Source organism: Salvelinus sp. IW2-2015, linkage group LG15, assembly GCF_002910315.2.
Source record: "Salvelinus sp. IW2-2015 linkage group LG15, ASM291031v2, whole genome shotgun sequence".
NCBI classification, from domain to species: domain Eukaryota; kingdom Metazoa; phylum Chordata; class Actinopteri; order Salmoniformes; family Salmonidae; genus Salvelinus; species Salvelinus sp. IW2-2015.
This window is the reverse complement of record NC_036855.1, coordinates 18,991,468-19,004,867: the sequence shown is the minus strand read 5'-3', so window position 1 is coordinate 19,004,867 and position 13,400 is coordinate 18,991,468. Positions and strand designations below refer to the sequence as shown.

Sequence of the window (13,400 nt, the reverse complement as noted above, 5' to 3'; positions counted from 1 at the left end):
AGGGTAACAAAGGACTGGAAGAGGCTTACCGTAATCGATAAATAATATAACCCTGATTATGGCAAATATATGCTAATGCTACCATAACAGTTAACATACAGTTGTAAAACATACAGCATCAATATGACTAAAATGCTTATGGTTTGGCATTTACCCATCTTTAAAATAGACGTCAATCATTACAAGTCCTAAAGGATAAGCAATCTCAAACAAAGTGTTTCCTTTAGAGAATCGAATGTAGGAAAGACCGATTTTAATATTTTATTAGCAAAAATAACCCCACAAAAAACATTCTAAATACCAATGCTGCAGCATCATTAAAACAGAATACATTTTCAGAAAATGTTTCTTCAAAAGCTGTTAAGTTGACACAAAAAAAAGAACCACCATTCATCCAACAAACACTATAATAAAACAGCCAAAATAATGTTTTCAGTCATTGTCAATGAGTTAGTAAATGGTTTCAATGTGTTAGCTAAAAAGGTCAATTCAAGCCACCAACCTGAGAATCTGTAAACAACTATACTTCATGACATCTCAAAGACAGTTTACTAACTCTTCATAACAATTGTATTGATAGTCTTTAATAATTCAATTATTCTACCTCCCTTGAACCCTGAGTAGATTTTGGTTTGTAAAATACCTTACTTTCAGCTTTAACTTTTTGCACTTAGGTCTACTGTAGGTAAAGCAAACATGCAGATTGCTGCTAAACAATCACTTGTCGGGTAAAAGGGAAAAACATTGTGGATCTTGCTATTTAACAGAACATACATAGTTTTGTAGTGCCAGAGTCAACGATTAAAGAGCTTTGACTGGGGTGAAATATACCAACTACATGAGAGGGATTACATGGAGTGAGGCTCTGAACATTGTCTACCATATGATAAGTATACATTAGTCACAACCCCCAAAAGCTACAGTATGTAAAAGTGCAGTCTATCCATAAGGACACGATGTGCTGACTACAGACATTTATTAACACATCCAAATCTGAGGCTAGACATTGTCAACAGTCAGACTAATACTGCAAATTAACATTTTCATTTTAACCTTCACCCCAAGTGCATAAAGAAACTGGTAACTGTAAAATTGTGGTTCAGTCTGAACTAATGTCAACTTAATGAAAACATTTACTTTCACGATACAATTCACGTCGTTTTCTGCTGCAGCAATCACAGAATATCCCGTTTCAGCAACACGATATTGTGTCATTGCTGGCTAGGGATGATTAGTCCGAGTAAATGATGATGGTAAATATACCAAAATGGTTTTCAAGTTGAACGAACTGGCAATATATACATTTAATGTCATACATTTTTTTTGTAATCAGATTAAAGTTTGATTAAACCATTGCATAGTCGAAAAGTAGTAGTCTTAAACCTTATTCATGGATTTAGCAGGCAAATTTAATTAAAGAAATACCTTTGATATTTAAGTAACTCTAGATCAACGCCTAAAAGACAAAGTATATGTATACACAGTGTACAAAAAATGTGGAACACCCGCTTTTTCCATGACAGACTGACCAGGATCCCTTATTGATGTCACTTGTTAAATCCACTTCAAAATCAGGTGTAGATGAAGGGGAGGAGACAGGTTAAAGAATGATTTTTAAGCCTAGAGACAATTGAGACATGGATTGTGTATGCGAGCKATTCAGAGGGTGAATGGGCAAGACAAAATTGCCTTTGAACGGGGTATGGTAGTAGGTGCCAGGCGCCCCGGTTTGTGTTTGATACAGTTCCCTGTGTGTCAAGAATGGTCCACCTCCCAAAGGAGATCCAGCCAACTTGACAACTGTGGGAAGTATTGGAGTCAACATGTGGCACACTTTCGACYCCTTGTAGAGTCCAGAATTGAGGCTGTTCTGAGGGCAAAAGGGGGTGCAACTCAATATTTGGAAGGTTGTTCCTAATGTTTTGTACACTCAGTGTATAAGCAACAGTATGACATCAAAATTAAAGACTGAAAACATAGRTCCATATTGAAAACACATACAGTAGGTGAAAATAATGGTTAGCAAAAAAATGTAAATAACTTTTCTATTTAACCTTTACATGCCAATCATAAACAAGTTTATACAAGTAATATAGCAAACACCAAGCCCCTAATCACAATTGAATAATGTTCAATACAGTGTGAAAATGGCACAATTCCTCTAGTGCAAATGATCAAAGAAAGGATTTAAGAGAAAACAAGCAAGAGTACAAACCTGATCAGTCAGTTGAAGAAGCCTCAAAAGTTTTTCAAAATGGTGTGCCTTGTTTTAAATTGTTCATTGATCTATGGCACCAGTGAAAAGGCCACATTCGTGTAATGCTTACTTATCTGACAATAGGAGTGAGCTATTTGTAATTAATTTGATCAGCTTACGTTAAATAATTGGTTTAAATTATTGAAAATTACACCATTCATATTCAAGGGAACCCTGATCAAACACAGTAATGATGTTTTAAATAAGGTACTGTACAATAAATATACATTAACATGAACTTGATCTCATGTGAGGGATGTGCGAGTGTACAGTAAAAATATATTTTTGCTTTGAAAATGTAATAGTCTTACAAACCCATTAAGTAAAAAGAACAAACTCTATCCAATACCAAATCGAGATTCCCTAAAAACACGTCACTTTGATACAGCTACGACCGGAAGGGGACTTTTTCGTAAAGGGTTAGGAAAATTAACATAGCAGGTTAGGAGAATTAGGTTAAGGTTAGGAAAAGGGTTAGAGTTGGATAAAATGCTCTCTTAACCTGCTTCGAAAAGTAACTTCTGGTCATATCTGTATTGAAGTGGCATGTTTTTAGGGAGTCCAGTACCAAATCAGGCAGGTGTTCTGGCACTAACTACTACAAACTAAGGCAGGTAGGGTGAGGTCAGATGGACAGGGGTCAGTCATGGGACCAAGATGAAGTGATACCCTGCCTCTGACTTCCTGCTCTACTACTCTTCTGTTTGTCGTACTTGACCGACACGATGAGGAAGACAAGCAGGGTGAGGCCCTGGATCCCCGCTAGCAGGAAGAAGTAGTAGTTGAGCTGGGAGTCATTGATGTTACCTAGAGGGAGGGAGAGAGGGTGAGGCACAGGGCATTATGACAGAAATCAGTGCAACATCTCAGAAAGAGACAATACAAGAACCTGCAGAGAGGAAGAGATGGAAAGAGAAGAGGGTATGATGCAGATGTCATAAATCGTGAGTCACAATAAATAAGGGGAATTGAAAGAGCAAAACATGACAAACAGCAGTGGTTGATGCAACCTGCAGAGAGGGAGAAAGAGTCAGATGGATGGGAGCATGACCGCAACATCACAAAGCAGTGTACCACATTAAAGGGATACATACTGTTAATTCAGGCATACAGATGTAGGATCTTAATTTGAGCCAGTTTGCTACAGCATGAAAATAATCCTGCAGCAACAGGAAAAGTGTATTATTATGTGGATTATGGCCATTTTTGTAGGGGTTGATACATTTTTGGTTAGGGCAAATCAAGTCAAATTTGTAAGAGGAAATTACAAACTTTAGAAGCATTTGTAAAACTCAAATACACTACAAATACACCACAGCAACAAAAMTTATCAAATTAAGACCCTACATCTGCATGGGCATAACCTGGCAATGTCACATGGCAACAAAAGTTGTTCTGTTTCCATGTTTAGCTCGCTCTTTCGAGATAAATGAAAGGAGATCTGTCTGCAGTGGCTTGTGCATGAGAAGAAACAGCTCTGTCAAAGTGCAGAGGGAAGCTGCTTGCGTCTGGTCTTATTTACTTTTGAGATGTTCGACGCAGTTTGACCCCAAACTTCAATGATCATATGGAGGGTATTATTGAGGATCTGGGATTTAAGCTTGAGAAATAACAGAACAGTCTGGACCCTCAGCTGTAAGGCGAGGCAGGGTCTCAACACTATTAAAGGACTGTTTCCTCAGAGGAACAGATGCAATAAAAAGCTAAAATCACAATGATGCTCACTTCCTTGTTTGACCTTCACTCTGGCTTAGTGGGATTGAAATAGGAGCTGTGTGTGTGTGTATTGGAGACACTGGCGCAGCATGTCATAGAAAATCTGACCATTTTCAGTACAAACCGACTGGTTGACATCTCTCCTACATAGACCCTCGTTAGAGCAACTCAGCAACTCACCACCTTGTATCTGTAGTACTATAGAATTCAAATTGTCCAAGACAATATTACCCTTTCGGTCTTAATAAGATAAATTGGCACCCTTCTTTCTCAGTTAAATATCACCAGGCTCCAGTTTCAGCAGTGGATCATTACTAAGAAGCCTCTTTCCGAGGTTTATTTTTGCACCCAGCTATTGCAGTATTTACTTCTGAATGTTGGCACTGCTAATTAGTTGTCCCTATTCAAACAAACACTGGAAGGGAATTCTAAACAAAATCTTGTTTTTCCCCCGCTATAGTTTGACATGAAGGGAAAAGCCGACAGCTGCACTAAATCCTCCATTTTGAAACTTAAACGGAACATTGTCTGACAATTTTGTTGGCATTAGAGAAGCTTTCCACCCCTGGCAGTCTGGTTTACTGGCCTTGCTGTTCAGCCAGAGGCACTTCTAATGCAAATCACAGCTATTCATTTGACGGCTGTTCCAAACCTCTGCCAATAAGAGCACATTTTCAGTTCTCCGCTCTCCACSTCAGACCACTCCCAGACAGTCCTAGTAAATTTCTTGCATGAGAAATGTATCTTGGCTAAGAAGCTATTTGTTTCTTTTTGACCATCTTAACTGAAAACAAATGACAGTAAGGTCCTTAATTGTGATGCGGAAATGATTTGATATTGAGATAAAAACGGCTGCATTGGACCTTAAACCATGTTGTTAGAAATGACATACGATTGAACAGTGCTGCCCATCTATGTGAATGTAATTTCACTAATTGAAAACATTTCATCTAACATTCAAAAGGACAGGAAATGTCTCTCCTGATTAGACTGGCGACAGTCATTTTGTGATTCTACAATAGGTAAAGGTCCACCAGTGTATCAGTGTAGAAATAGCATGGAGGAGCCAAACACTAAATCTTTTTCCATCTCAGGCCTTTTTTTTATGCTCCCCGCCTCACTCAAGCTGTGGCATGTTTAAAATGTAAGTAAAATACCAAAGAATAGATTCCGACGTAATGTTGAATAATTCATAGGGAATAAAACAGTAAGCACAGCAAGCTAGCACAGGGGGTATGGATATACTGGCAGAGAGTCTGCTGCTTGTATTTCAAATCGATAGCTGACACTCAGAGTCTGCAAGCACAGCTTTAATTAAACAGGGGTGATGGCTTTAAGGGGACTGGGAGAGCAGAGAGGCCAAGGCAGAACTGCAGCTGAATAAAAACATGTTGAGGGGAAAGAACACCCCATTCATTGACCTTAACTTAAGGATCGGCGTTCRGRCAATGGGACAGTTGTAAATCATTCAGCYCGTTATGTCAAGATCGCAGATTTTAGAGAAACAACACGTTGGTACATATAAGTGTCTTARATCTTGTTAATATAACTGCACTGTCCAATTTACAGTAGCTATTACTGCGAAAAAATGCRATGCTATTGTTTGAGGAGAGKTCCTAACAACAAAACACTTTTTCAACACGATAGGTTTGAAATATTCACCTCTGAAGGTGAAACGTGTACTTACATTCTGAAATCTTGCTTTGATTTATCAACCAAAGAGTCCCAGAGATAACATGAAGTGTCGTTTTGTTAGATAAAATCATTTTTCATATCCTAAAAAAGGTCCATATAGCACGCACGATTGATTTTGTATTACCACTCGTTCAATTTGCAAAGAAAGGAATCTGTGAAAATCTCASCCTAAACGTTGTTTGAACYAGTCAAATCACGTTCCTATCTATTCCTCAGAGATCCTAGAAGGTAACAAGACTTCACTATTTCATTAGGGGTGTAGTACATCCTGTAGGACACCATATTTGGTCAGAGAGCGACGCCTTCATGGCACGCCATCACTTGAACGGCTGTATCYTTGTCAAATCGGGGTCAAACAAAGCTAGCTAGATAGCCAATGAGCTGGGCTTTACGGGAGTATCCGGAAACCATGTATATGTTGTAAAATGTAGGTGCTAACCTTGTACGACAGCATGCCTTTTAATTTTGGACAAAAATGTTAAGGATATTCAGAGTTATGAAGTTATGAAAACTGGTTGTTTTGCAAATGTTGAACTTKTAATATGGCTACTAATACTTAGAAAGCTAAGTATATCGTCCAAGTATACAGATTTGACGATATTCTTGCAGAAAAATGGAATATGCCATTTGCCCAAATGTCTCTGGGGACTTCACACTAAAAGTCTTGTCGGTCAGTCATTCTTCAAGTTATCCATCTGAAACGTTGCATATACACTGCTGCCATCTTGTGGACACTATCGGAATTACAACCAGAGTGATGGCTAGAACTATGACCTTTCTCTTGCATTCAAATGGATGGTGGTAGAAAAAGACCGGTTGTTTTTTTCTTTGTAATTTCTTCTACCAGATCTATTGTGTTATATTCTCCTACATTCAATTCACATTTCCACAAACTTCAAAGMMTTTCCTTTCAAATGGTACCAAGAATATGCATATCCTTGCAGCTGAATAAATACATGTTGAGGTGAAAGAGCACCCCATTCATTGACCTTAATTGTGTAGTGTTTTATAGATTCAATAAACATCACTGGAGAATAAGTAATATAACTGGCTCCGGTGGAATATCAGGGGACGACTGATTAGCGAAAAACGTGTTTATGGGGTGTGTTTGAAAAATTGCGCAAGGTTTACATTTTTTGTAATGGTACTTACCGAATTTCATTAGTCTGCCTCCCTCTCTCCCTCACGCCCATSCCCCCCCCCCCCCCCCCCCCAGAGCCCACTTGGCTGCTAAGCACTTTCAAAAGTGTGGTAATTACGGCAGCAAAAGAAAAAACATTTATAAACCATTAACGAATCACATAAATATTTTCCAAGTATTTAAAACAGCCAAATGCTGAGTAGGGGAGGGAAAAGTGCAACTCAATCGATATGTAGGAGGAACGCAGCGCTACCCAGAGTTGAGACGCTGAAGGGAACTTCTGTGTCTGTTTGCCTCTGAATATGATTCTAGCCACCACGATGAGTTCATTATGCAATAATAATAATAACACAGACCCCTGAGATGGTCTTCAGCCACAGCTGTGTGGCCCAAGGGTCTTTTTTACAGTGTGTGTGGCAATAACCACGCCACTGTATGGCTGGGCTGTTGTACTGTATTTGAGCAAGTCATGTTGTGCAGAGATGGATCATGTCAATATCAATTTAAGGTTTTTGAAATTGATCAATACATTTAAGCTCTCAATGCAATGTTCCAACAGTTTCACACTACAAGGCATTCAATACCATTTTCTGGTACAAAATTAATTTAGTGAAGGGGATCAATGCAGGTTATGTTTTCAACTGTGCCTGAACATATTCTGCTGGAAAACTTCTGGATTGTCTAGACGAAATGGATTCAGTAGAGCAATCATGAGTATCGGTAATTGTAAATACATTGATAATTGTATCTATCAATACCATTATTAGCTTATCTATAGAGAACTCACTATGCAGAACTCTGAAACCATTAAAGGAAATAACAGGCTTCTGCTGTTAGATTCATAGTTATTGAGAGTTGATCAGATGGCATTTACAGCATAAAAAAAACTCTGATTTTTTTTCCTTTCAAAGGGAGACATTTTGCTGTAGTATTTACATGTACAGTTGAAGTTGGAAGTTTACATACACTTAGGTTGGAGTCATTTAAACTCGTTTTTCAACCACTCCACAAGTTATAGTTTTGGCAAGTCGGTTAGCACATCTACTTTGCGCATGACACAAGTAATTTTTCCAACAATTGTTTACAGACAGATTATTTCACTTATAATTCACTGTATCAAAATTCCAGTGGGTCCAGTGGGTCAGAAGTTGACTGTGCCTTTAAACAGCTTGGAAAATTCCAGAAAATTATGTGATGGCTTTAGCAGCTTCTGATAGGCTAATTGACATCATTTGAGTCAATTGGAGGTGTACCTGTGGATGTATTTCAAGGCCTACCTTCAAACTCATTGCCTCTTTGCTTGACATCATGGAAAAATCAAAAGAAATCAGCCAAGACCTCAGAAAAAAAAATGTAGACAGCAAAGAGCCGTGCACAGAAGACCGACCTATCCCATGGGGAAGGGAGGAGGAGGAACGGGGAAGGGGTGGACCCCCACCCCGCCATACTGGCAACACTTTAAGGGGCATTGCACTAATAATGGCGCAGACTAGGGAAACGTTGCCGCTGTTCTGTTCTTAGTGCCAGTCTGCAGGTTCAAACTAAAACAAAGTAACTAATAATGGCATCTTTATGCTTTCATTAATAAAATGATAAAAATACTCTTTCAAAATGCCAATGTTTATTATGGATCCATAACGAATTACTATGGGAATAAATATCACTGAATTACAGAAATATCCTCCAATCCTCTATGTAATTATTGGCGGAGAGTCACGTCATGTTTTTCAAAATACTGTAGGTCTACCGTAGGCAACAGGAGTCTCACTAGTGTTGAGTAATGTGCTGTTAAAAGTGGTGTAGGTCTTATTTATTTAAAGAGCATATTGAAGTTAGAAGGATTTGAAGCAATAGCCTAAAACTATTTTAGCACCGTTTCGCACTGCTCTGAGACAAGCATGGGGACTGGTCTTGATAAAATCAATGAGATTTTTATTTTCACTAAAATCTCTGTTTGGGTATTAGTTAGACTAAACTAGAATTAGAAAATTAGGGTGTTTAAATGTTATGCTCTTAGTGTAACCTTTATTTACCTAGGCAAGTCAGTTAAGAACAAATTCTTATTTACAAGGACAGCCTACTCCTTCCTCCCCGTCGGGAAATGAACCCCAGTCTCCCGCGTGCCCGCAAGACACTGGAWTCTTTAGCTAAATAGACCAGTACTGTACTCCTGATTGTCACGTTGTACAGCGCCATATTTTCCGTTCCATCCTAACGGAAACCCAGAGGGTTTTTCGTTTTACTTGGAATAGAAACACCATAATATTAATCAAATTATTAAAGGCTACCAAATTATACCATTATTGAAGGCTACCAAATGCTTCTCAAAGATGCCCTCTGGTGGTCAAACTAGCACTAACTAGCATTAATGGTACCAGTGGTTCACACTTAAATAACGCGCCATAGAATTCTGTGGCACCATACAAGCTGCGCTGCAGTACGCTGCAACTTTTAAAGGAGGAACCACTGTACCTACCCGAATSCATAGTGSCAACTGTAAAAATGTGGTGGAGGAGGAATAATGGTTTGGGGCTGTTTTTCATGGTTTGGGCTAGGCCCCTTAATTCCAGTGAAAGGAAATGTAAACGCTACAGCATACAATGACATTCTAGACAATTCTGTGTTTCCAACCGTGTGGCAACAGTTTGGGGAAGGCCCTTTCCTGTTTCAGCATGACAATGCCCCTGATCACAAAAGCAAGGTCCATTTGTCGAGATCAGTGTGGAAGAACTTGACTGGCCTGCACAGAYCCCTGACCTCAACCCCATCGAACACGTTTGGGATGAATTGGAACGCCGACTGCGAGCCAGGCCTAATCGCCCAACATCAGTGCCCGACCTCACTAATGCTTGTGGCTAAATGGAAGCAAGTCCCRGCAGCAATGTTCCAACATCTAGTGGAAAGCCTTCCCAGAAGAGTGGAGGCTGTTATAGCAGCAAAGGGGGGACCAACTCCATATTAATGCCCATGATTTTGGAGTGAAATGTTTGACGAATAGTTGTCCACATACATAGTGTATCATATTATTAAGAATACCTGATACTGTAGCTGTAATCTCAAGAGTTCTTGAAAGATGAATAGCTCTGAGCATTTCTCCTTTTCTGGAACCTTTGCTCCCCCATTAAAACACTGACATTTCACTAAGCGTCACCCAATGGTCCGTGAGCAGGATATGAGGGTCTCAACCCAAACTGTGAATGTCCAAAATCCCCTGACATCTGATCCTGGATCAGTCAGGACTTGAACGCGGTACAATAAAAATAAAAGGCCATTTCCTGGTCTTGACTGCAGCTACATACTCAGAGCATCACGCGTTGTGTTCCTAAAAGTCAATGATATATGAATAAATGCATTGGGCAACAACTGAAAGAGCACCCATTTCAGCAGAATAAACCATCTTTAGGTAGGCAGAAGGTTGACCTTTCGTTGACTTTACCCGTGGGGTTAACTGAGCACATGGCAGTCTCCCTCAGAGGAGACGATGGCTGCCTTTTCTAGGACCACATAAAGGAATGTGATAATGACCAGTCATACAGTATGTGGCGTCACCAAGTCGAATACATAATACAAATACTAGTTACCAAAAGCATATGCTTTTACATTTGGACAGATTTTGTCTGTATCAATGTATCTAACTTTGCTTCTCTACCTGTGCATGTCTGCTGCTAGTTTATGTGGATTAGAAGAGAGGAGGTGGTGTAGTGTGACAGAGAGGTGAGTAGTAGCCTCCAGCATGCCAAGGAGGTAGCTAGCTAGCTTGCCAGCTCTCTGGTGTGCCCCAGTGGCAGCTTTACTTAAGAGGAGTGGGCTGTGTAATCAGGCCCCCAGCCTGTGATTAATACTGGGTGTCTGTCCCCAAGCCTGCACCACTCTAAACAGGAGCTTGGTGAGCTGAGTAATCCATGCTTCACTCCACTTCGCTCCGCCTCCGCATCACACACCCCTCAGCCATGTAAATAAGAGCGCTGGAGGGGGGGGGGGGGGGGGGGGGGGGGGGGGGTAGAGACCGGTAAAGCCCAGCAAAGTAAGTGGAAAAGACAACAGCACAACAAACTGATTTCTGACAGGCTTTGAGGCTAAAGCTTTGGCCACCTGGATGTTTATCTGTTTGATCGACCGCCTTACGCTGTTCGGTCTCTCTTTAAATTACTTTTTCAAAAAGGAGAGTGAGCGAGAGAAAGAAAGCTCGCAGGCAAACTGGGGTCTCGTTTAACAATCAAATGATGCTTACTAAACAAACGGCCCCTAGGAAAGGCGAGGGATGGATTTAGGAAGCCATGCCAGCATCTCCAAGTGCTTACATCATCAAAAATACCTCCCAACCTGTCGGCACACTGTATTAAATGAGCTATTAGGTGTTTATGGGTAAACAATTTACAGTGCGGTCTTATTTACCGCACACTACCAGGAAAGTGCATTTGGGCCAGGAGGCTTCTCTCACCAGGGAACACATCCATTTGCTGCCAGCGCCATGCCATTTATTCTAACACTACGACAGAGTTACACAAACATTTTGTTGTTAGTCTGACATCTCTATTTATTACGGAAAACGCTGTTAAAACAAAATAATTGAATCAGGTAATTTTTCCTTTCCGGATCAACTAATTTACTAACTCCTTGAGTAGATTTTAAAATCAGGACGAGACATGAAAGTTCTTGTCCCCCAGGAAATACATTTATGTTGACGTTGTGAGACTAAATACTGCTGAAGTAATCCAAGTGTCAATACGGTGTTCTGCTATATGAGGACAACAGTAATTTGTCACACTGATGATGTTCTGTCAAACCAATTTTACAGTAACATCTATAAAAACACAAGACATTGTGCATGAGAAGCATAATATCATAGTTTTCCTCATCCCCGGAAAACTGTGTTCATAAAGATCAATGACCAGTGTGTTGATAGCAGTTCAGAGGCTATGTTTAAGGCCCATTGCGCCGACAGGTTTCCCTAGAGTCCGTATACAGATCATTATGCAGGCTGAGTCGATACAATGCACCATCATTCTCAATCACATTGCTTCTCTCTGAAGAGCCTGTCCACCTCCTCTAACATGAGTAATGAACATTGTTTCATAAGAACCTGCTTTAAGAGCTTGTATTGGCTGTGTGTTTGCTCTCTTACCAAAATCCTTGTGGGAGGACATCCAGCCAATCCCCTTGAGGGAGACTATGGACAGTAGGGCGGAACCCACGAAGGAGCCAATCCCAGAGAAGAAGAAGAACAGCCCCATGATGGCACTCTGCATGGACCTGGGGGCAGCTAAGTAGGCAAACTCCAGACCTGGAAGAGGAGACGGAGACACTTAACTCATCGAATAAACTATAAATACTAACAAGTAAACCCTCATGCAGTACATCTGGCCATACAGAGTAAACATTGACTGATGCTAACATTGATCCAAACACATTTCTAGACTCTGGGCAAACAACATCCATATTTGTACCCTGGCTGGGGGTGATGAACAGTTCAAAGTGTTTTTTCGATGACTTTGGCAGAGGACAGCCCATTGGCCATGTGTGAATGTGGCTGTAGTATAGTGGTCAGCAGCAGCAGACTGTGTATCACAGTGAGTATGACTCATTACCCATGGGTCCCACCTTGACACAGTAGCCAAGGGACAATCACTACGGAATCAACTCCAATGAATCACTGTAGAGCTCCAATTTAGAGATTAGATTTACATTAGAATAACAGGCCTTTRGTCCATAACAACTTGACAACTGTATATACATGAGATAGAGGCTTTGGCCCACTGCAACGTTGTTTGACTGCTAAATATCAGTGAAACGTAAAGCTGTTCTCCCCCCAGCAGGCTACCAGTCTGAAGCACCTATTCAGCTGCTATTCTTTCTCGAAAAGTCCCTCAATATTTTGTGTCGTGAGACAGAGGAGGGGATTGAGGAGGAGGGAGGGAGAGCAAGAGAGGGGATCAAATAGTTTTTCTTTTGCCATGAGAGTTGCCTGCCTGCTAGCTGACATTGATAATTTCATGTCGCGTCAAACCTGTGATTTTTCAAATTAGGTCCTATAACTGCAGCTGTCAGGAGAGATTAGGGAGCCTCTGTTACCCAATGAGTCCCACTGTAACGTTGGCGCMTTTATCTACCATTGGATTAGTCTTTCTTCTTCATRCGTAGATATCAACCATTAGTCTGTGTGATTAACGGGGGCTGAGCTAGAGCTGGTTTTGAGACAAGGATGTCTGTAGAGTGCAAATTGTTAAAAGCTATCTATGAAAAMCTGAGACTCACAGGAACATGTAAGTATAAAATGTTTTGACACTCACAAGCTACACAAAAGTCYTTAGAAGGTAAAGGGTTCTTCCACATAGACTATAGGAAATCACAGGATACTATAATAAGCTCATAGTGGCTGTCAAACTCCAAATGCCACACATTTGTCTCTGACTAGTTGGATATTAATTTCCCAGTGAGCAAAATTTTTACTTACAGCATTTATATAAATTCATTTATCAAGGTTTTGCTTTGGCTGACCTTTTTTTTGTCAGTACAACTAATGAACGCATCCGTTTGTGTCAAAATGATTTTGTGATCTACTTATAGCTCTGGTTGCCCTGAAAATAAAAT

The 13,400-nt window shown here is 40.3% G+C and overlaps 1 protein-coding gene across 1 annotated transcript in view; it reads right to left on the bottom strand.

Moving 5' to 3' along the window:
• Positions 1–985: 985 nt before the first annotated feature.
• LOC111975196 (solute carrier family 15 member 4-like) overlaps positions 986–13,400 on the bottom strand; it is a 42,506-nt gene continuing 30,091 nt past the window's right edge. Inside the window, exons 8-9 of the mRNA XM_024003422.2 lie at positions 11,935–12,093; positions 986–3,064 (exon numbers count right to left, since the gene is read on the bottom strand). Coding sequence (XP_023859190.1) covers positions 2,898–3,064; positions 11,935–12,093 — 326 coding nt within the window. The 3' untranslated portion in view covers positions 986–2,897. The remainder of the gene's footprint in view (positions 3,065–11,934; positions 12,094–13,400) is intronic.